At 37.5% G+C, this 22,131-nt stretch overlaps 3 protein-coding genes across 5 annotated transcripts; 2 read left to right on the plus strand and 1 right to left on the minus strand.

Moving 5' to 3' along the window:
* Nucleotides 1-1,755: 1,755 nt before the first annotated feature.
* LOC126602303 (probable phosphoinositide phosphatase SAC9) lies at nucleotides 1,756-10,478 on the minus strand. The gene is made up of 13 exons (XM_050269133.1): nucleotides 10,186-10,478; nucleotides 9,115-9,713; nucleotides 8,538-8,670; nucleotides 6,984-8,200; nucleotides 6,198-6,305; nucleotides 5,918-6,088; nucleotides 5,332-5,574; nucleotides 4,704-5,129; nucleotides 3,744-4,580; nucleotides 3,428-3,625; nucleotides 2,795-3,247; nucleotides 2,458-2,688; nucleotides 1,756-2,308 (listed from the first exon to the last, which is right to left on the minus strand). Exons 1-13 carry the CDS (start codon nucleotides 10,196-10,198, stop codon nucleotides 2,027-2,029), a joined length of 4,911 nt encoding a protein of 1,636 aa, XP_050125090.1. The 5' UTR covers nucleotides 10,199-10,478; the 3' UTR covers nucleotides 1,756-2,026.
* Nucleotides 10,479-11,515: 1,037 nt separating this feature from the next.
* Nucleotides 11,516-16,736, plus strand: LOC126602308 (uncharacterized). Of its 3 annotated transcripts, XM_050269137.1 has the most exons (13): nucleotides 11,525-11,808; nucleotides 12,375-13,331; nucleotides 13,645-13,745; nucleotides 13,862-13,976; nucleotides 14,207-14,284; nucleotides 14,427-14,519; nucleotides 14,973-15,056; nucleotides 15,238-15,336; nucleotides 15,564-15,626; nucleotides 15,787-15,817; nucleotides 15,993-16,039; nucleotides 16,120-16,178; nucleotides 16,296-16,736. In XM_050269137.1, the coding sequence occupies exons 1-13, from the start codon at nucleotides 11,761-11,763 to the stop codon at nucleotides 16,528-16,530; spliced, it is 2,010 nt and encodes a 669-aa protein (XP_050125094.1). In that variant the 5' UTR covers nucleotides 11,525-11,760; the 3' UTR covers nucleotides 16,531-16,736. The 3 variants fall into 3 exon arrangements, 1 of the variants encoding a protein (XP_050125094.1); XR_007616074.1 differs by lacking the exons at nucleotides 15,564-15,626; nucleotides 15,787-15,817; nucleotides 15,993-16,039; nucleotides 16,120-16,178; nucleotides 16,296-16,736 and adding an exon at nucleotides 14,601-14,805 and having other exon boundaries at nucleotides 11,516-11,808; XR_007616075.1 differs by lacking the exons at nucleotides 15,564-15,626; nucleotides 15,787-15,817; nucleotides 15,993-16,039; nucleotides 16,120-16,178; nucleotides 16,296-16,736 and adding an exon at nucleotides 14,601-14,805 and having other exon boundaries at nucleotides 11,516-11,808; nucleotides 14,978-15,056.
* A 1,565-nt stretch (nucleotides 16,737-18,301) lies between these two features.
* LOC126602310 (serine carboxypeptidase II-2) lies at nucleotides 18,302-22,081 on the plus strand. The gene is made up of 10 exons (XM_050269140.1): nucleotides 18,302-18,721; nucleotides 19,092-19,199; nucleotides 19,459-19,554; nucleotides 19,643-19,735; nucleotides 19,834-19,919; nucleotides 20,012-20,275; nucleotides 20,429-20,562; nucleotides 20,949-21,044; nucleotides 21,284-21,389; nucleotides 21,571-22,081. Exons 1-10 carry the CDS (start codon nucleotides 18,445-18,447, stop codon nucleotides 21,757-21,759), a joined length of 1,449 nt encoding a protein of 482 aa, XP_050125097.1. The 5' UTR covers nucleotides 18,302-18,444; the 3' UTR covers nucleotides 21,760-22,081.
* Nucleotides 22,082-22,131: the final 50 nt, after the last annotated feature.

Raw genomic sequence — 22,131 nt, forward strand, 5'->3', positions numbered from 1 at the left:
ACAATTAAGTTTACAAAGTTTAGTATACCGGGTCATGTTCTCGGCAAAAAATTCTACAGACTAAGGTCATCTCCAACCGAAGGGTCCAAAGGGCCAGAGGGCCGAAAATAGCCCGAAAACCGTCTCCAACCGAGAGCCAGGCCAGAGGGCTATGGAATCTGAGAGGGCCCCACGGAATCGGAGAGGGCTGGCCACTTCCAGCTGGCCAGATTTTTTTTAAATGTGTCGAATTTTTTGTCGGTTATAACCAACAAGAATGCTTTGAATTTTATTTTTTACAGTTTTATTTTTTTTTATTTACAAAATTTTTCCTATAACTTCTATTTTTCATATTTTTTTAAAATTCTATTTTTTTTCCTATAACTTTTATTTTACAAAATTTGTTTCATATATTTTTTTTTAAATTCCATTTTTTCCTATAACTTCTATTTCACAAAATTTGTTTTGTTTTTTTATTTTATTTTATTTTTTTCCTATAACTTTCTAAGCCATTATAAAACATTAAATTAAATTAAGTAACATTAAACAATATGAAACACCATTAAATAACATTAACCAACATAAAAATTATACAACATAAAAAAAACATTTAACAATATGAAACTTAAACAACATTTAAGTTGTAGTTTTTAAATAATAAATTATGTTTGGCTCTCGGTTGGAGACGGTTTTTTGTGACAGAGCTAAATGAGCCATCTGGCCCTTTGGCCCTCGGTTGGAGACGGAGGCAAATATGACAATGTACTGTTCATTAAAATATTAATATCTTGGAGGGCTAGAGGGCTAAAACGAGCCCTCTAGCCAACCATCGGTTGGAGATGGCCTAAGGTCATCTCCAACCGACCCGACCAAAGGGCTAAAAATAGCTAAGAATGACACGAAAACCGTCTTCAACCGAAGGCTACGCCAAAGGGTCTGTGGGTTCCATGGGGCAAATCCCTAAATCAAGCTAGCAGGTTGGCCACTTCCAGCCAACCCGCTAGGCCTCTAGTGCCAGAATGTCAAGCTTGACAATTTGCCAACTCTCCACCTCCAAAATGTCAAGCTTAACATTTTGCCAGCCCTCCAACTCAACCCATTTGAATGTCAATGGCTACTTGGCGTCAGCATGACGCCGGCTAGCAATAGCTAGCTAACGTCATGCTGCCATCAAGTTACTATTGGAATTTGAATTATTTTTTTGGATGAATTTAAAAAAAAATCTAATTTTTTTCCTATAAATACCTACACCATTCGTACAACATTGAAAGTTGAAGATAATAAGTGTCACGTAGATAAGAATCATATCTAAAATTTGCACAACTAATCATATCTCTACACGTGATACTCGAAATCATATCCGAAAAATTATTAAGATTACATAAAGATAAGAAATTTGGAGAGTTACTCACTTTAGCGACACATGTCACTTGAAATCCTATTCGAAAAATCATTGAGATTACATAAAGATAAGAAATCTGAAGAGTTACTCACGTTAGTGACACGTGTCACTCAAAATCCTATCCAAAAAATTATTGAGATTATATAAAGATAAAAAATCCGGAGGCTTATTCATTTGGCGACAAGTGACACTCAAAATATGTTCAAAAATCTTATTTTAATATGGTAGTTTAATTTAATTAACCATATCAATTTAATTAAAATAATAAATGATGTTTGGCCTATGGTCATTTGACCTCCTCGGTTGGAGATGATTTTTTGTCAAATGACTATGTTTGGCTTATGACCCTTTGGCCTCCTCGGTTGGAGATGATATAAAGTATGACCTAATATTGTTCATTAAAATATAATTTCTTACAAGACTATAGGGCTAAAGAGAGCCCCTTGACGCTCTTTCGATTGAAGATGACCTAAGGTCTTAAACAAATATCATCATATTCTTGCACAACAAAGAGACGTGTTTCTGATTTCCTAACACTACTGATATAATCTCATCGTAAAACTACTACCAACGAATGATTACAACAACGAAAAATAAAATATGAATGGGGGAATACACAACCACAAAAGCGACGAGAAAACAAATTCAAACGGCAGAGAGGCTTGCCCATTTTCCAAGTTCGTACGGATCAGCGTAGTAATACAACTTTATTTTATTGGCCAACGACAAGCCTGCCGCCACCGGTACACCTCTGGAACCGGCATCATCCTGCTCCGTTGGGTCATCGGCAAATGCTGTAATATCTCCAAGCAGTTTAAACATAATTCTGCGGGTTTGTATCTCTCGAGGGAAATCAAAGTACATCGCTGTTCCAGACTTAGCCTCCGGCAAGCGATATTCGGCAATCGGTACGATGCTGTGCGGTTCCTGTAACAACGTCTCCAGTAAGTTATCTTAAAAACACCGTAATCAATTTGGATTTTCAATTGCGCTAATTGAGCCACATCGAACTACCGTCACAAAAACCTCTTCCATCCTCACCAATCGCGTAACAATAAAGCAGGTGTAGTAAGTACCTGGACAGCAGATACTTGTATATACAGAACGGCTGGAGAGATGTGTCTCTCGTCTACAAGTGTTGCTGACGTATCCCAGATGTGTGCATTTGAAAAGGGTGAATGGGTAACCAGAGGCCTTATTGCACCAAAAGCATCAAGACGAAATCCGGCAAGCAAAGGTGATGCAGGAGAAAGATATTGCTCCAAAATAATATCATGGTCCAACAGCCTCTCAGCCTCAATGGGAACCTGAAAGAACAAAATATGAGCATAAACGAAACTGCGCGTAATAAAAAATCAATAATGAATCAAAATTTTTGAATGAATAAAGCATAGAAACATGATTTTTTTTTACCCTAAATCTATTCAGTGGTGGACTTCTCTCCAGCCAGCCTTTCAGATTCATCGGATCGGAGGCTTGTGATGTATCTACCATCTCTTTTTTCACCGAGCTTCCGACTACCAGTATCCTTTTGGCATGAATACAGGGTTCTCTTTCAACTTTTCCTCCAAAAGAGGCACGCCGAGTTACTTCTGCAAATGGATTTTCATCAAGAGACAAGAGATTCAAGTTGTCCAAATTAAGAGATTTTGAACCAGGTCGTTGAAGGCGTAATGTTATCCAAATAATGCGGCATCGAACTGGATTCCCAAATTCAAACTTCACATGCCTAGGTACTTCATTTTCTCTAACTGACTTTTCTGGTCCATAATATTCTGAGGAAGACGTGATCTGGGACTGCAAATCCCATTTTCCCATGCATGACCTTTCTTCTTTGTGTATTTTATTGCTGGCCCAGATTTGCACCTGTGCGAGAGGTGAATTAGTCAAAACAAATACAGACGAAATCAATGTATGTGGAGCAAAAAGGTGCACAATTCAACAATTTACGAACAAAAAGGAGATATACTACAAAGCAAGATTTTCTGAAGACGTTCATTTACCAAATAAAATAAAAATAAAGAAGAGAGTGTATAGACTACTTACGGTGGGAGCATCAGCCTCAGAATAACCACATGGACTAATAAGCAAAACAACCCCACTAACATCAGAAAGGGTGCCAAGAACAATAACAAACTCAACACTAGTGGTACTAGGAGGAGCTTTCCAGTATGAATGTCGTGATCCAGATTCAAGAGGAGCAAGCAATGACAAGAATGGTGCTGAATCTGCTCCCGTTTCAACCTAAAATGGTCACAACAATCATGTATAATACTGAAATCCGTAAGCAAACCGAGATGGAAATAAGACAAAAGTTTACTGGAACCCTGAAACAAGAAAGTAAAATAAGTAAAAAAATTACCGAGTGTAAAAAGCTGGCAAATGGAAACTCAGCTAACGATTCCACACTGCCAAGTAATTTCTGCAGAACTTTAATAGTTCTCGGTCTATCCGGAGACTGATTCCTTTCAGAAAGACAATTCCTTACCGAATATCCAATCACTTGGTTCAAGGCCTCATGGGCAGCAGAATCAGCACGGGCACTTCTCCTCTTGCTTACCAAGACCCTGACGTAGTCCAAGATCAATGCATCAAGCACAGTATCATCGCAGCATCTTTTACAAATAACACTATCCAGCACTACTGTATTATTTGTTGAGACATCAACCTGGAAACCATGGCCTGACCCCCCCTGATTTACCACACCATTGTAACTCATGGCCTCCCTTGAGCCATAGCCTGCAACCAGAAGGGCCCCTCTCCCAGCACAACAAACTTTACAAACTTTCCTTTCACATTGGGAACATAAGAAAAGAGATGGGGAAACTCCCCCTGATGATTCTGAAAAGGAAGCACGTGTAGGTGCATTAGTTTCAGCACGCACCTCACACGTGCCGCCATAACAGCGCTCACCAAAGCTAGTTATATTCCAAAAATCTATTGCAGTATCATCAGTAGTCTCAAGACCAACAGCAGATGTAATTTTGTCTTCCAAGGATGCTTGTCCAAGCAGTGCAACGGAGTTTGCAACTCTACACAATCTTCCCATGTATCGTTCATCAAGTAAAACATTAGGGTTTATAGTAGCAGGATCAGTTCCTATAGATAACAAAGCTCTATCCCTTTCAGCAGCAGAAATGTCCAGCCGAAGGCGTTCAATTTCAAGTTTCATGGCTTCCATGAAGTTTAGTTTTTTTTCCTGCAGAAAGTAGGATTCATCAATAGTGGTTCGACAAAAGATTCCAAAGGACATCCTCTTTATAAGGTAAACCGCATAATAGCATAGTGGTTCAAAGAAAGAATAGAAGAGTTAGTAGCATACCATACGTGGCCCAGCAATGGATTTCAAACAATCAATGTACTGCTGAGAACTGCTATCTAAAGGTTTTCCATCATGTGATTTATGATCAGTTTCAGCACCATGATATTCAACAATAGCTTGGTCCAAGAAATCAAGCAAGTCACCTCCCTTGTCCTCAGCATTTCCTATCACTGGTGCAGCAAAGTGTTCTGAAAGCACAACCTCTCCAGTCAATAGATCAACCAAATTGTTGGCAGATGCACTTGGTTGCACTGGTACCGTCACATTTTCATTAGATGAAGCACCGGAAAATGGATTGGTTTTTGACCCAGTGGAAAAAAGATTGTTTTCATTCTGAAGGTTTTTAGCTTGTTCAGGTAAACTTGCACCAGGGCCTTCGTTAGTAAATACACCCTTCCAAGGAAGAGAAACTCCAAGGACTTCTATCTGCAAACAAATTCACAAAAGAATTATCATCCACTTGCAGGTTCTGCAATACCCATCCTCTCTATACCATGTACCAGAAAATCCAAATGGCTTAAGCTTCAACCAAGCTAGCTCTTCGATTCAGAACCTAAATAACTAACTGAAGAGTCATAAATCAAGGACAATGACATATCTATTAATAATTACACAAGTTGCTTTTTACCTCACCAAAAGTGATAGGGCTCTTTCCAGAGACGGCAGGATAAAATGTAAGGGCAACTACACGAGTAAGGAAGTCAAGTTCTCCTTCCAGTTCTTCAAAATCATACAATAATGGAAGGCTAGATGTATCTTGAGCATGAAGACGTGAACCAGCTCCTGTTACAGCCATATCCTCTGGACTAATTGCCCCTGTTAAGGGTATCAAGAGGTTTGTTCCATTTACACAATGAGGTATCGAAGCACCCTGTCATCAGAATCCAATAAAAGATTAGAAACTATGGGAGAAATCAGAAATTATATTAACTCAGCACAAGTAGATTTGCAACAAATGTACCACAATACAAGAAACTAACAAAAAAATACCAAAACCAAAGTCATGAACTTCTTTTGTATTCTATATATTTAAGCTTTGGCAACTAGGTCCCTTGCATTTCATGGCTTAACCTAGTTGTTAGTCTTTACATCAGATAGGAACTAAAAGGATCCTCATCTTGTTTTAGCTGGATACCTGGGACCACCAATTCTACATTGAAATAAAGTTCAAAGCAAATTAAAGTTGTAGGAGCAGTGAAAGAAAGTTTACAGACCTCCAAGACAAGTTTTAGCCCATCTAATGAGCGTCCTGTCCTTACGTCAAATGTTGATGGATAAGTTGAATCATCTACACCATGGGATATTGTGAGAAGAAGCTGACAAACATGGCAAGGTTCACCTAAATAGATAAAAAGTTCGACAACATCTGCAGCCTGTGGGCAAACCTGTGTGATAAAAACTACTCCAAATAAGAGACATAAAAGAATTCTGCAGAAAAAGACCATTATGGTACAGTCAAATGTTCCACGCAATGAAAACCAAAAGAAAAAGTACCCAGACTAGATCCTTTCTCTTGAAACTCAGAAGACTGGCTCCACCATTGGAACTTGGAAACATGTTAGCAACTGGCTTAAGGAAGAAACCAGATGGTCGAGAGACGACCTGCAAGATCACAATGCTTGGTTGAGAGACTTGATGCTATTACATTTTACAAAAAAGCAAACTGAAAAAAAATAATAATCATTTATGACTTTCAAGAAAAGATCCAACAATTCAATGTAGAGAAATAGTCATGACTCATAACACAAGTGAACACCATGCAATGCAATTAACAAATAGAAATTACATGCAATCAATATATAAATCACCATGCAACGCGATTAAATTAGTAAATAAAAGTTCATACAATCAATATATAATCATTATATAAATCATGAAAGCCAGAATCTATGGAACTCAAAATGCAAAGGTATTACATTATGATCAGATCTAAACCCAAGAATCACAGGAAATTCCAGGGAAAGCCAACATTTTGGGAAGAGACACCAGTCTGTAGTCTAAATCTGATGCCAAACCCTAAATCAATAGAGTATTTCCTACAACGATCAAAACCACTGTTACATTTTACAAGTAACAAAAGGGCCTTCCAATATGCAGCTGGTGATTCCATCCATTTGTAGTTAAATGGGTTGTACTAACTTAGAATAACTTTTAAATTAATCTATGGCAGTTAAAACCTCTTGTTGCAACTTGTTAGATGAACCTAGCACAAAAAGAAGCATAAAATAAATGAAATTATTATCACCAAAATTGATCCAAAGCAGTCCCAGAATAACATACATTAAGAGGGTGAAAAGAAACTGATGGAAGATGCTTGAATAGTCTCATTCCAAGAAATATCTCCAGTTGCTTTTGACGAGAGCTGTCTACAACTGCATTTTTATATCTCCGCTGCAAAGTAATTTTCATATTTTGTGCTGCAGAAAATTGTTTGAATTTTCCTGCATCGTCATTGAAGATGCTAAGGATTTGGCTATGCATAGCTTTCGAACCGGTATAAAGTGTTGCATGAATATCACCCGCAAGCAGAAAAATATCAGCAAGCTGGGATACCGGTGATAAAATTGTTGACCTCTTAAACTCCTCAAATGCCATATCAAATCTCTTCCAAGGTTTATCGGGACACGGATGCGTCCATGTTGTGGTCCTAGTGTTGTGATCAACATAAAAAGTTTTCCCTGTTACTGCATCAGATCTCTTCTCCCAGCCTGGTGGCAAAGGAGCAGTATAGCCACCATAATTACTCATTGACTGATAACCAAATGCCAAATCACTATCAAGTGATATAAAAAGCCGCCTACACTGCTCCACGAAAACCTGGAGGGAGCCAAAATAACTTGCAGCATTTGTCCTATCCAAAGAATCAGCACAGTTGAAACGTATCACACCATTTTGACGTGATCTTAAGCAGAAGGCGCCTTCAAAGTCATCATTGTAGATAATTTCTCCTCTGCAGTCCTTAATTCTTTCCCGCGAAGGCAAAAAATCTCCCTCAGAAATGCCTATGGAAACAGTGTGTGCTTTTAGATGTTTCCATAATCCTTCGATGGTTTGCTGTTCACCTTTTAACTTTATACTGGCATGCCAGTCATAATTTATCAAGTGAATTCGAGTATAAGGAAGTTTTCCAGTTGACTTGATGTAGTTTAAAGATTCCTCAAAATGTTGAACTAAAATACATTCTGACTTTCCTTCTCCACTCCTAAGCAAGTTGATGCAAACAATTGGAACAAACGCTTTTCTATTCCGACTCCCCCCAAAGGCTACATCAAAATTTCGTGCATCATACCTCTTACTCAACCTCTGGTAGTACTCCGCACTTCCTTTATAAGGATCACTATCCGAAACGTATATTTCTGCTTCTGCAGCAGTAATCTTTAACTCTGCACCCCACCAAATTGGAATTGTGCCGCGTCGCCACACGTATGTGTTAAAAGGAACAGTTTGACCAGCCCTTCTAGGGACCCATGCAAGTTGCTCACACTCCACTTCATTTCCTGTCAGACGTGCATTCTTCATAAGTATGAAAAGTTCACTTAAAACATAAAGTAAAAGGAGAATGATTTTCATTTAGAATGTAAATTTGTACTCCTAAATGAGAAGAATACAAATTACAATGTGAAGCCTTCTAAGCAAAAAATAAAAACAAAAAAGAAACACCATAGGTTAATGAATTTCATAAACAAAATATCAATATGTTGTTTTTCTAAATTACTTTCTATCCTCAATATTCTGAGAAACTCCACTGGAAGTCATTGACAAAATGACACAACCATGCGTATCTTCAAATATTAAAAGTTTGAGAGTTGTAAATAACTTAATAGGTCATGTTACCTGTGCTAAAACAAGAATTCAATCCCCTAGCCAAGTACCGAGTACCAGGATGCAACCTACTACGACGAGCTATGAGAGCAACAATTCCGTCCACCTTCCCTAAGGTTCCAAAAGTTCGACACTCCGCAAAACCCTACACATTAATATCAAGTAAGAGAACAGTATGAAAGGGTTAACTTTACATCTAATCACATAATTCCTTATGCTATCTTCAGATCTTAACAACAATTTAACTTCTTCTTTTGCTCAGTCATATTCAATGAAGGCAAAATTGAGCACCTATCATAGATAAGTTCAACAACTTGTTGCCTAATATAATAGTTATGAAATCTATGCCGCTATCAGTGGTAAATAATATGTACTCAAAAAGCTGCATAAGTGCGTATAAATTTAAGTACAAGTAAAAGCAGAGTTGAACCAGTTGGCTATAATTAGCATATCGTGCATAGACTTGAACAATCACCATCACTAAATCGATGTACTAGGGTAAGAAATCAGATAGTTAGATAAGGATCAGGTGAAAGAAGATAGTAGTCAGATAAGCATCAATTTGAAGATACCAAGGAAGAAGCAAAACCTGCAGAAGAGTGACACAATGCTGCGACAACCCAATGTTTTTGAAAGGCATCGAGAACCAGGCGTTCCAAACAAATTCATCATCAGGCTCACGCAAGCTCATACGGCTAGGAAATGGTCGAGTGATATCCCTTGCCTCACAAAAGTAGTGCTTCCCATTAATGTCAAGATCAGTTAATTCATTAACATTCTTTTCTTCTCCTTTCCCTTGTGGTTGTGGATTCTGAAGTTGAATCTTGATCCATTGGCTCTCAGTCACCGTATAAATGCACCCTCCACCAGGCAAATTCGGAACACTAGCAGTCAACTTGGTGGCCACGAGAAGCAAACCAATGCTGCCCAAAGCAGCATAACCCAATATTGCATGTGCATAGGTTGTACTCCTACACGACCAGTGTGATCCGTCTGTAATGTAATCCAATGCTTCCTTTTCGGATTTGAAAACATCAAATCCTGGCTTCGCATTGTAGCGAAGCACTCCGGTTGTGGGATCAACATGTATGACCTGAGTGTCGAGCCTAGAAGACAAACTCGCAATTATATATACTTCACCAGTATCCAATGTCACAACTATAACAGATGTCTCCCTTATACCACCACCTGTAACATATTTAAAATAAAACAGAAAGCATAAGCAACCTTGCAAAGAAAGAGAACTGTATGACTCTGCGCATCATCACAATATACATACACCTCAGCGTGTGTGTACACATAGGGCGCTGTTATTAGCACTCCAAAATAGTCATCGTGCACTCTTCCGTAACAAAAGGTCGAAAACAACCATTTACATTTATGCAACAACCACAACAATAAGAATTCAAATGTCAATTTAACAGACAAAATTCACAGTGTTAAGGTGTTTTAAGCTATCAGAATCCGATTCGAAATGCAACAAACACACAAAAAGAGCACATAATCTATACACACACACACACACACATGCACAACACATAAAATCGAACAGAAACTAATTATCAAGCTGAAAGCGAAAGAAGTGATAGAGGTCATATTCGAAATTGAAAAGCGGTGGATCGCATCGCATAGCAGAGACTGGAAGGTTCAAGAAGGTTACCAGCTGATTCCATGTTATCTCTTCCGTTGATGCGCGTTGCCGGAGGAATTGGATCTGACGGAGAGAGGAATGATACTACTGAAGGCGCCGGAGAATTGGAACAGCAGGCATCGAAGGGCGTTGATTGGATGCGTTCCACTCGGCAGAACTCACCGCTTCTCCGGTCTTACAGAACTGCATCGGAAAAAATGACGTCACATAGGCTGGCACGGAGGAAGATAATAAACGATGACTTGTTTTTTAAGGTGTGTACCGCTTTTTTGTTAATAAGTCGTTTATCCATTCATTTTTGGTACTAATTTGATCTTATTGAAAACATTTGTGTTTCCCTTTTTCCCAAAAGAACAACATGTTTTTTGTGTTTGTGTTTGTCTCAAAACAACAAATAGGAACGGAATAAGTACATGTTTTTTTAACAACACTTTTATTTATTTTTTGAAATGAGTTTATTCTTTCACTTACAAATAATGTATTTTTACTAAGACTGTGACACTTGATAAGAAACTTCTCCTTAATTATATTATGACACTTGATGTATCAGATTGTATTTTCGGTACATTAAAAATCTCTCTTACGTTAATATTTTGTAGATCCTTCGATAATTGATGACAAGTAAGCACATCTTAAGAATAATGAAAATTATTGATAAACCTCCAGTGTATGGACCATTTTATAATAATTTTTGGGTTTTTTTTATAACAAATTATCCTTTATGTTTTGTCAACTCATCAGTTTAGTCATTCATATTTCTAAACTCATCAATTTCTTCAATTTCTTTTTTTCAGTTTTACTCGGTACACGAATTCCGTCCTTGATGTCAAACATCATTTAGTTTTTAGTTATTATGCTAACATGTCATGCATGTGGAGCCCACAAACCCAATGATCTAACACCACCTTGATAAAAATAAATAAATAACGATAGGTAGGCTAACTTTTTAGATCACATTTACAAATCACGTGATGTATCATAATATAAAATAAATACGTTAATTAATATTTAAATAATAATTCAATCACTAACACTCACGTTATATAATTTACAAAACATAATTTAAATAGATATTATTCCTAGCATTACCCAACAGAAAAAAAAAAAAAACATAGAATACCTCTAAAATAGAGAAAATCGCGAAATATATAAAATCCGGTAAAATCGAGTATTTGTCTATTAAATGAAAAAAAAAATGCAAAATGCCAAAACTCGCGGGAAAGAAAACTGAATACGGGAAAGTACAGGGACGTTGCGCCAAAACCCCACAAGAATGCCAAAAACAAGTCATGTCCCCACCGAAAAACGAGAGGCAAAGAAGAAGCAGTTTCATTGGACGATTTGATTCGTCATATCATCATTATCTTATTCTTTCCTCCGACGATTCCATACAAAAATGGAAAACCCATTTTTCTGATTACTGTAGCAAGAAGAGGCCGCAGAAGTAATAATTTTCTTTGCAAAAACACTTCCGTTTCTATGCAATTTAACGTTAGTTTAGGGTTATTTTAGCAAAAGTGCTGGTGGAGTTTGATTGTGTTCGTTGCTGAATAATTGAGTTTTGGTCGGCGGGTTGGTACGGCAATGCTGCCTGTTTGCTCAGCCACCTCAAGCCGTTCTTCCCATTCTCAGGTAAGATGTACATGCTCAGTAAGCAAGTTTTTTCTTTAAGATTACCTCATCCAAACACACCCTTAAGGTTCGTATAGTTCGTGCAGAAGTGAGTTAGGTCAATTGGTTGATCCGCTCCTGGCCTATTAGATTAGAGTAGTCTAGAATATCGCTTTTTAAGAAGAAAAAAAAGACTTTTTACATATAACTACAAAATAAGTATCAATTAAAGTATTGCTAACTTTACAGTTTGGGAAAGAAAAAAAAAACACTTCGAACTCAATATTTTGTAGTGAACAAATAAGTATTAATTAAAGTATGACAAGTGGATGAAATGATGGGGCTTTCGCTATAATTGAGCTCGTGAAGTGTTTTTGTATAAAACTTATAGTTCTCGGGTGTTTTTTCCAATTTATTAGGGGGAGTGGGGAGTTGATGTGGTTTGTATATATTGAAGCATGTTATGATCAGCTTGTGGTGACATAGAATTTGAAACAACTAATTTTGTTTGGCATCATGTCATATTTGTGAAACATTTTTGGTCAAAGTTATTGTGGAATTTACATGTGTGCAAATGAATTTCACAGATTACCTTACATGGAGGGTTGAATGCCAGTTCCCAGTTCCAGAAGGATTTTGAGGCCAGATACATTATGGGATACAGGGGCTCTCTGGGCTTGTCAAAGGCAATGCCTTTTCAAAGAGATTTCTTCAAGGCACACGCTACAAAGTCTTTGTATTCGAATTTCGTGAAAGGCACAGAACAATCCGTCTCTACGGATTTTGTTAACAGGTGTTCCCACTCATATGAATCAGACCATCTCAAGTGCAAGTATTCAGACATGTGGAGCTCTTCTACTGGAACCATGTATGAACAGCATCCGCCGGGAAGGGTGGAACTGAAGTTTGTAGACAGCTCTAGCCTATTGGCTCCTGATGAGGGACTCGTGGACTTTACTAATCCGTCAACTGAAAATGCAAGTGTCTTACAGGCAGCTGTAGAACCTGAAAGCATATCAGCTACTGATTTAACACCAGGGAATTCCACCTCTGTACCTGACTCCCTAGACGTGGATACTGATCGATTATCCGGTGTGAAAACTAGTATTGAGGATTTTATTGATGGGGTTAGCAAGTCTTTCAGCGCTTCGGTAGAAAAGGGCGAAGATATAGTTAAAACCTCAGTAGATACAATCACTTCATCAATAACATCTGTTGTTACAAATGCTACCGAAGCAGTGGATAATACTGTTGGTGGATTGTTTTCAACAGTGGATCAAACGGGACAATATGGTGGTAGTAAAATGACAAAATTTTCAAGCGACTTTAAGGAAGCCACAAGTAAAGGAGCTGTTGTTGCTATTGATGTCTTGAGACGTTCAATTGTTGTGGTGGAAGATTCTCTATCAAATGGGGCTTCCTTTGCTGTTAGTTCTTACCAGTCTGCCAAGGCCTTTCTCCCTCCTGACATCAGTGATGCGCTAAATTTGTCTGAAAAGAGAGTTGCAGAGTTCTTGGGGCCAGCCAAAACTGCTATTCAACAGGTATTAATAGTACACGTCCATTATATAAGGCTATTTGGTTGAGCTGTAAAGGAAAATAGATTGTGGTTTGCGGAGTTGTACGTTATTCTAAATAATTTGTAAGGTTCAAACTGGTTCTCTGGAAAAAAAAAAAGGCCGGTAGCCCCACTTTGTTATAGTTTCCTGTATATTGTGTTGACAACATACGCTAGAAAGTAAACTTTCCGTTATAAGCTTACATTATATGTTCAATCATTTATATCCTGAGTTTGCCGCTTTTGTAATGACTGTTCTGAGTAATATTGTCAGCTGAATCTGAATCTGTTGAATGCAGGTTTATATTTCGATTGAGGGGTTGGAGGAAAATCTTGGCTTGGACCCAAATGATCCAATCATTCCATTTGTTCTATTCCTTGGCACCTCAGCTACTTTATGGTATGGATATCCTTCTGTTCTAAATGAAGACTGCTTTTCCTTTTCCATTTGTACATAAAGGATTATAAGTATCCTGCTGTGTGAGAAATTTATATTTCTTATCAGATATGCTGCAGGGTCATTTATCGGGTGTGGACATACAGTGGTTTCGCTGGAGATTTATCTCCTCAATTGACATTGGAGCTCTTGACAGGGAAAGAGAATGCTGTGCTCATTGATGTCCGACCTGAGGCAAGATCTTGCTTACTTTTTGGCCTTTATATTTGGTTGCGCTGATAATATTATCAAAATTTTGCCTAACGGGGTCTGAATAAACCAAGAATCGTTTTAATTGCCTAAAGTAAAACACAACGTAGGCAAATTCTTCTCACCCTAAGTTTCAAGTATGACTTTAAATACTATTGCTAAATGTTTGCTTCTCAAATTTGCCAATGATCGGATCTGGAATTTCCATTATGAAGGTTCTGAGAGAAAGAGAGGGTATTCCTGATCTTCGACGAGCAGCTCGCTTTCGCTATGCAAGTGTGTCCCTACCTGAGGTTGGCTTGCTGTTAGATTGCAATTTTTTGAAGATATGAATGAGATAATCGTATTACATATTTGCTAGGGTGAAAGCAGTCATATCCTCCTCTCCATGTACTTTTTGTGCCTTTGTTCTGAACTTGTTGCACAAAATTTCAGGTTGATGGCGCTGCATGGAAATTAGTGAAGAGTGGAAGGGATCTTAATGACACCTTAACTGCTGCTGTTATTCGGAACTTGAAGATTGTTCAGGTAAGCAGTTTCAGGCTTTTATATGCCTTAAAACTATACCAAGATAAAAGTTCTTATTTGAATCTTACTAAAAGTTTACAGGAAGATCTTGGGCTGGGACCTACCAATTCTCCGTTCTTTAGCGATAGTACCATATTTGGTGACCGTGGACACCTGAAAGTATCTTACACTCTCCACCTGAAGAACTTCAATCACAATTTTTTGGCCTACAAAAATATGAGAAAGGAAATTCTAAGGATAAAAATCATTCAAATTCAAGTTTTTAGCACTGCCCTGGTGACCTTAGGTATATTATCATATTTTTCCAAGGACTTGAACGGGGTTGTATGCTCCTGAAAGAACTTTCACATCTGACGGCAGGATCTTATGCCTAAAACTATTAGAAAGTACGATGATTAGCATCTGGTTTGAGTAATGAATAATGAGTTCTATATGGTTTTGTACTCTGTGTAGGACAGGTCCAAGGTCATAGTTATGGATGCTGATGGTACTCGTTCCAAAGGTATTGCAAGATCCTTGAGAAAGCTTGGGCTCAAGGCAAGTATATAATGCAAGATAAAGATCCATATTTTAATTAACAAAGTCATAGGACTTTTCTTTTGGTAACTCGTATGTCTCGTATCTTAAGAAAACCGCTCAATGCATCTAAATTTTTGGTATTTCTGGAATCGCAGAGCAATTTCGTAGATACTAACATCTTGAGATGTTTAAATTACAGAAACCGTACTTGGTTCAAGGTGGCTTTAAGTCTTGGGTGAAAAATGGTCTCCGTATTAAGGAACTCAAACCTGAGACAGCATTTACCATACTCAATGAGGTATTTATCACTCTGAAGCTGTTTATTCTTGTAAATTATAATAAATACAATAGATGATAATGTGCTGGTTGGTGAATTTCTATGATTGACATCTAATTCCCTTGATAATATCTGATGCGATTACTTCCTTTTTAACAACATTGTTGGATTGCACTGGCTGAGGTTCTCTTGTATGTAACGTGGACCCCTTTTTTCTTAACTTTGTTTCAAAAATTGTGTAATTTTAGGAAGCTGAGGCAATTCTGGAGGATATCAGTCCTTCTCCGGTGCAAGTTCTTGGGTCTGGTGTGGTAAGACAAATTGTCTTCATTAGTTTCAACCTTCTATTTTATATTGATCCATCTTTTGTTATTACGGAAACTGGATTTGTTTTTGTGTTATAAAAATGTTTAACTGCCATGCAATTTCAAGTGCATTATTTGCTAACTTATGCAACTACCTTCCGTGCAGGGATTGATCGCAGCATTTTATGCGCTACTAGGTGTGTATACGTGCCTTAAATTTATCTCTATAAAGAAATTGGATTGCTTATAGCTTATAGGGCGCATCGAAAGTGAAGTTTCATTTTAAGATATACCAATTTTTACATTCATGTTTCCTTCCCTTCTGCCGGATTTCTTCTCCATCTCTAATTAGCGTGATTCGTTGTATTACAGAGTGGGAGAAGACATTACAACTGATTGGAGTTGTTGGTGTTGGTCAGGTATTATAATCTTCCTAGAATGGGTGCTTTAGTTTTTAATCCTTCCCCTTTCTCGTTGCTCATTTCTTTTATTCCACCAGACCATTTATCGGCGGGTGGCATCTTATGAGACCGCAGAAGATTTTAAGAAAGATGTGAGGTAAAGCTAACTACATGAGGCCCGGTAGTTGTGTCTTCAAACAGCCAAAAACCACATTATTTAGATTGTGCTGATTCATGTCGTTTTATTGTGGCCGCTATGTTATTTTCCTTGAAGGCTGCTGCTTTCTCCTGTTAGACTGGGAGCTCAGGCATTTTCATGGACTGCCGGACAACTGGAATCAAACGGCATTGGACTGCCAACATCTCCTTCATCCTCAGATGTCAAAAACCGAGTATTGCAGGCTGCTGCAAAGCATGAATCTCAACCGTCTGATACGGAAGGCATCCAAGATCCATCTCCTGACTCAAAACTTCCAATCAAAGAGAGTGCTGATCTGTCAGAAGCATAAACGTTGATATTTTCTTGCAGTAGGCTGCACTACTTCAATATGAACCTCGCGTTCTAACTCGAAGGTCGATCTGGGCTGTATGAGCAAGCTAATGAAGGTTACTTAAGCTAATTAAGTGATAATTCTGTTAGAAGATACACTCTAAATTAAGGTTGTGCAAAATTATTATTATTATTATTATTATTATTATTATTATTATTATTTTAGTCTTTTCTTTCTGTGGTCGACTAAAAGTAAGTGTGGTATAAGAATCAAGGATGCTTGTTGAGCAAGGAGACTGACAGTAACCAACGTGACAATTCAAAAGTGGCAACTTTGACAAGTTGGCTCTCTCAAGTTTACTCCTTATACAAGCCAACTCTCTAGGACCCCCCATTTTAATATACATAGGCGATGTTAAGCGATATCGTGCGAGATCGTTCTCACACTCATGTGAGTCGAATGCGAGTCATATTCTAGTTGAATTTGGACGAATATGAGGCCTCCTTCAATCAAATGAAATGATTACAACTGCCACTAAACTTCAAATGTCAGTTGATATTATATAAGGACTTATTTTCCTCAAAACTTGATTTTTTTTTTGCTTGGCTTTTTAGTTAAAATGGTTCTTGAAATTGTCATAAATCTTAACTTTAGTCTTGAGATTTGAAATCAATAGACTGTTTACTGAGTTTGTCCATTGTTAATTATTTTGGTCATTCCGTAAAAAATCTCCGTTTAATAAGAAAAGAAAATGACAAAAAAGCTCTCAGTCTTTATCATATCATTTTGGCCTATTCCTTATTAAATTGAGAGTATTTTTGTCATTTAGTCTTTATTTACAGAATGACTAAAATAATTGTTGATTGACAAATTTAAATACAATTTCTATCAATTTTAAATCACAAAGACCAAAACATATCAATCTCAATGACCACGATTCTCTGTTTTGTTAGAAACAGAAAGGTTTCTAGAGATGACATACATGGATGCAAACAGTTTCGGTCACGACCAAGAAAGCGTTGGCAATAATTTCGATGAAATGCCATTGGGGTTAAGCTTTTTTTTGGATTCCGGCGGCCTCAAGAGTTAAAGACTGTTCCATGTAAAAGAGGATTAAAGCTCAAATAATTAAAGTGCGTTTAATTTTATATCCAATATTTTATGCTTTGATTTTTCCTCTCCAATATCGTTCAACTCTAGTAACAAAGAAATTTGTCAAAGTAAACATTATTTCGGGTTTGTCTTTAGTAGTTCAAAGTCTAACTTTTTCGACAATCTTTATAATTTGATATTTTAAAAAAAATTAATTTAATGTCAATTTTTACTGTTCATTTCTTAGGGGATGTATTCAATTGGGATGGTGAGAGATTTTAATTCTTTTAATGAATTTTAGGAGTATTTAATCTGAATTTTAAGTGATTTTATGAAATTCAATGTGTATTCAATCAGGATTTTAAGATAGTTTATTAAAATCCTTAGAAATCTAGATGTATTCAATTAGAACTTTAATTTTTTTTATAACATTCTAGGTGTATTCAATTAGAATTAAAATTTAGAGAATTTGGAAAGGTTGAGGAATTAGAGAGATTTTATAGTGTATTTTAAGTATCCATAAATCTTACATCCCCATGAAATTTCGAGGGAATTGAATCAAAATTTTACATAGAATTTCTATAAATCAGTTAAACTCTATAAAAATCTATGAATTTAAAATTCATTAAAATGTCGAATACATACTATTTTCTGAAAAGAAATCGAATTACATCATATCTTTTGGCCCGCTTTCCAAAGATGACAAAGACTGTTACCTTCCCAGGTCAGACTAGCATATACGGTGATTTTGTGGTTTGCCAGCAAAACCACCAGAGCCAACCTCCTATTTCTCTCAGCTAAAGCCCCTCCTGTCTCTCTCTCGAGTCTCAACCCAGAAAAATGGCGAAACCCAGATGGGATTCTGCTCTCAAAGTCTTGATCATCCTCCTCAATCTCCATCTGGGCAGTGTTTTTTCAGCTCCTCCCGCCGACCCAATTGCCCAGCAGAACTTGGACAGAGTTGCCGAGCTGCCGGGGCAGAGCTTCAACCTCAGCTTTGCCCACTTTTCTGGGTACGTCCCTGTCAATGAAGATTCCGGGAGAGCTCTCTTCTACTGGTTTGTCGAGGCTGCCGAGGACCCTCACTCCAAGCCCGTTGTTCTCTGGCTTAATGGAGGTCCACCCTTCAATCTTTCTTTTTTTGCACCAAGCTCCAATTTTTTTTGCATAAAGCTTCATTTTTAAATTTTTTTGTGCATATAGCTTCTCGTTTTTCTTTGTGATTGTGCTGCTTTGACTTCTGTTTGCTGCTAAAATTTTGTATGTCCTTCCATTTTGTTTAATATTTGGAATACATTTCTGGGAAAAAAAATGTTTTCTGAGGTGCCCAAAAATCTTTTGAGCGTTCGGATGAACTTGTTAGGTAGAAAGTTGATTAATTTCATATTCATTTGCTTGTGAGTAGTTTTTTTCTTGGGTTTTTGTTGCCAATTTGCTGTTTCTTACTTGTTATAGAATTTTGTTTGAATGGTTTCTAACCTCCTTAGGACCTGGATGCTCGTCCATTGCGTATGGTATGGCGGAAGAAATTGGCCCGTTTCATATCGAGGCAGACGGGAAGACCCTGTATTTGAACCCTTACTCTTGGAATCAAGGTGAGATGCTTTTCATAACTATGTTCAATTCCATGAGCTAAAATGTACCGCTACGAAAAGGTACCAGCTAGACCGCTAGAGGTTTTGGGTTGTACTATCTGTGAGGAATGTTACAAATTGTGTATTTATCAGTTACGTCTATGAATGATATGTATATGTCAGGAGTAGGGTATATTTTCAGACTGATGAAACCATTTCTTATTAGTTCTTTGCAGATACATTCTATGCAAATGCCTCATTCCTTTTACATTGTTTGCAGTTGCTAACGTTCTATTTGTCGATTCACCTGTTGGAGTTGGGTTTTCTTATTCGAACACTTATTCTGATTTGCTATCCAATGGAGATAAAAGGACGGGTACTATCTCATGTCTAATTGTTATGCTTCAAGCGATTTATGTTGTTAGTTTATGCATGTCGGTTTATTAATTTCTGTTGTTTTGCAGCCAATGATTCTCTAACATTTCTATTGAACTGGTTTGAGCGCTTTCCCCAGTACAAGGGAAGAGACTTTTACATTACAGGAGAGAGCTATGGAGGTATATTGAACTTATGTTCTTTATATTAATGTAATATAAATAATTCTTGTATTTTGGTGTATTATTTATGACTTGATTGGTTCTGTCTTGTGTACCAGGACATTATGTTCCTCAGCTGAGTCAAGCAATTGTAAAGTACAACTTGAAAACTAAGGAAAAAACAGTTAATCTGAAGGGTTATATGGTATATGGACTACATGCTTTTCTAAGGAAAAGGTTTGGGATATTTTATGTTGTTTAAACACATCGAAATAACAAAGTATATTTGTTTTGCAGGTGGGAAATGCTCTAACCGATGATTACCATGATCACTTAGGCGTTTTCCAATTTATGTGGTCGGCTGGTTTGATTTCCGATCAAACTTACAAGTTGCTGAACCTTCTGTGTGACTTCCAGTCATTTATACACACCTCAAATTCATGTGATAATGTTCTTGACATTGCTAATGCGGAACTTGGAAACATTGACCCTTACAGCATCTACACTCCTTCATGCCCTGCTAATGTTAGCCAGTCAAATGGGCTGCGGAAACGAAGGAATGTGAGTGCACAATAAACTTCCTACTACACTGCATTCGAGTTCATCTCTTACTTTAAAGTTCTTAATGAATCAAGAATTTCCTTTCTTTCCAAAAAGAATATGCTTGCAAGATGTATTATCATACTGATGCCGAAATGTGATTCCATTTGATAGACAGTTGGCCACATCAGTCAGAAATATGATCCTTGCACCGAGGCACACTCAGTTGTATACTTCAATCTACCCGAGGTTCAAAAGGCACTTCACGTTGATCCAGGTCACGCACCATCTAAATGGGCAACATGCAGGTAATCAGTTGAAAAAAGTGCTTCATGCTTTTGATTGCATTAGAACTTTTGGTTTCTAATGAGCCAGTCCTGAAGAGCATTGATGGCTCAAGACTTCAGGAGCTTTGGCTAACCGTATTTGCGTCTACTAAATATGGACTTTGATTGAATAAATTGTAATGGTTAAGAAGGTGAAGAATACATTGAAGTTTTAGTCAACCACCATCTTTGCCTCCATCTGTGGCTGGTGGAGCAAAAGCTGCGTAAAAATGTCTTGCCTGCAACCGGGATATGTTATCCTAATTTGCATCTGGAATTTAAACAACGTATAAAATTTTGTTTTCCCCGCTTATATTAGGGTGGAAAGGTTTACATATTATGTAATCCCATATTTTGCTGTTTTGTAGTGATGTGGTAAGTATGACTTGGAAGGATTCTCCTAGGACAGTGCTGGACGTTTACAAGGAGCTGATACATTCAGGACTGCGTATATGGATGTTCAGGTCCCTCTCATCACCATGCTGATATAGATTCGATGCTTCTTTAAGTTTTGGGATTAGTTCCAAAAAATATAATTAACTTCACTCAATCCTTTTGTTTTTCATGGTCGTTATATAAACAGTATGGAATAATGTGTCGATTGTAAAGGAGGCATTTTCGGCACATGGTTTGGGAATACCATTTTTGTATAGTTAACTTGCTGGTACTCATCCTACTTATGCTGTTTTTCCATCTATGGCAGTGGTGATAATGACGCCGTAATCCCAATTACATCTACCCGATACAGTATAGATGCTCTTAAGCTTCCAACTGTCAAACCTTGGCGTGCATGGTACGATGATGGGCAGGTAAACAACCTCTGGGAACTATTCTCTCCCCATTAGGAACAGAATACTGAAACAGGATACAGATTAAAATTCTTGTTTCAAACATAGAACTATTGCTTTGAAACTACATATTACACCTAGAATAGTTTTTATCCTTCAAAAACAACATGATTTAATACGGTTACCCCTCGTTAATTAACAGGTTGGAGGATGGACACAAGAATATGCCGGGCTGACATTTGTGTCAGTGAGGGGAGCAGGCCATGAAGTTCCTCTGCACAAACCCAAGCAAGCTCTCACACTCATCAAATCCTTCTTGTCAGGATCTTCAATGCCAGCGTCCGAACAACTTATCATGCCAGCATCCGAACAACTTATCAGCGACTCTTGAAGGTTTCATTTCGCACTCGGTGCTGAATGAGGAGGAAAAATTCCATCTGCTGTATTGCTTGGTTACTCATGTCTCCTTTCGAGACGACGTTGTTGTAAACTAAAAAACAGACGGGAAAAAACTGGTGTGACCGTCAACGTAGAAGTTGGAACAGGCTGTGCCTTTCAATAATCGTAGTGCAAACTGCAATGCAAACTTGCCCTTTGTATCCTTAAGATTGTGACCCCCCGATCCCTTTCTTTTTTCTAGTAGCCTTGTTAAAATATTTTAATTTGGCATTGGCTAAAAGGATGCCTTTCGAATTTGAATCTTCATTTCGGTAGTTTAGATTTTAGAAAATCGCTTAAAAAATTTATTTTAATTTGATGTTGG

The sequence above is a fragment of the Malus sylvestris genome, chromosome 15, assembly GCF_916048215.2.
Source record: "Malus sylvestris chromosome 15, drMalSylv7.2, whole genome shotgun sequence".
Lineage (NCBI taxonomy): Eukaryota > Viridiplantae > Streptophyta > Magnoliopsida > Rosales > Rosaceae > Malus > Malus sylvestris.

Bases quoted from the DNA above. Each gene is read 5' to 3' on its own strand.
- LOC126602308 (XM_050269137.1), top strand. From the start codon at position 11,761: ATGCTGCCTGTTTGCTCAGCCACCTCAAGCCGTTCTTCCCATTCTCAG. The intron at 13,746-13,861 runs GTATGGATATCC...GATATGCTGCAG, and splicing joins GGCACCTCAGCTACTTTATG to GGTCATTTATCGGGTGTGGA. The intron at 16,040-16,119 runs GTATTATAATCT...TTATTCCACCAG, and splicing joins GAGTTGTTGGTGTTGGTCAG to ACCATTTATCGGCGGGTGGC.
- LOC126602303 (XM_050269133.1), bottom strand. The intron at 6,306-6,983 runs GTATGTTATTCT...GTGATCTTGCAG, and splicing joins TTTCTTTTCACCCTCTTAAT to GTCGTCTCTCGACCATCTGG. The intron at 3,626-3,743 runs GTAATTTTTTTA...TGACCATTTTAG, and splicing joins TTGCCAGCTTTTTACACTCG to GTTGAAACGGGAGCAGATTC.
- LOC126602310 (XM_050269140.1), top strand. From the start codon at position 18,445: ATGGCGAAACCCAGATGGGATTCTGCTCTCAAAGTCTTGATCATCCTC. The intron at 19,555-19,642 runs GTACTATCTCAT...GTTGTTTTGCAG, and splicing joins CAATGGAGATAAAAGGACGG to CCAATGATTCTCTAACATTT. The intron at 21,390-21,570 runs GTAAACAACCTC...GTTAATTAACAG, and splicing joins CATGGTACGATGATGGGCAG to GTTGGAGGATGGACACAAGA.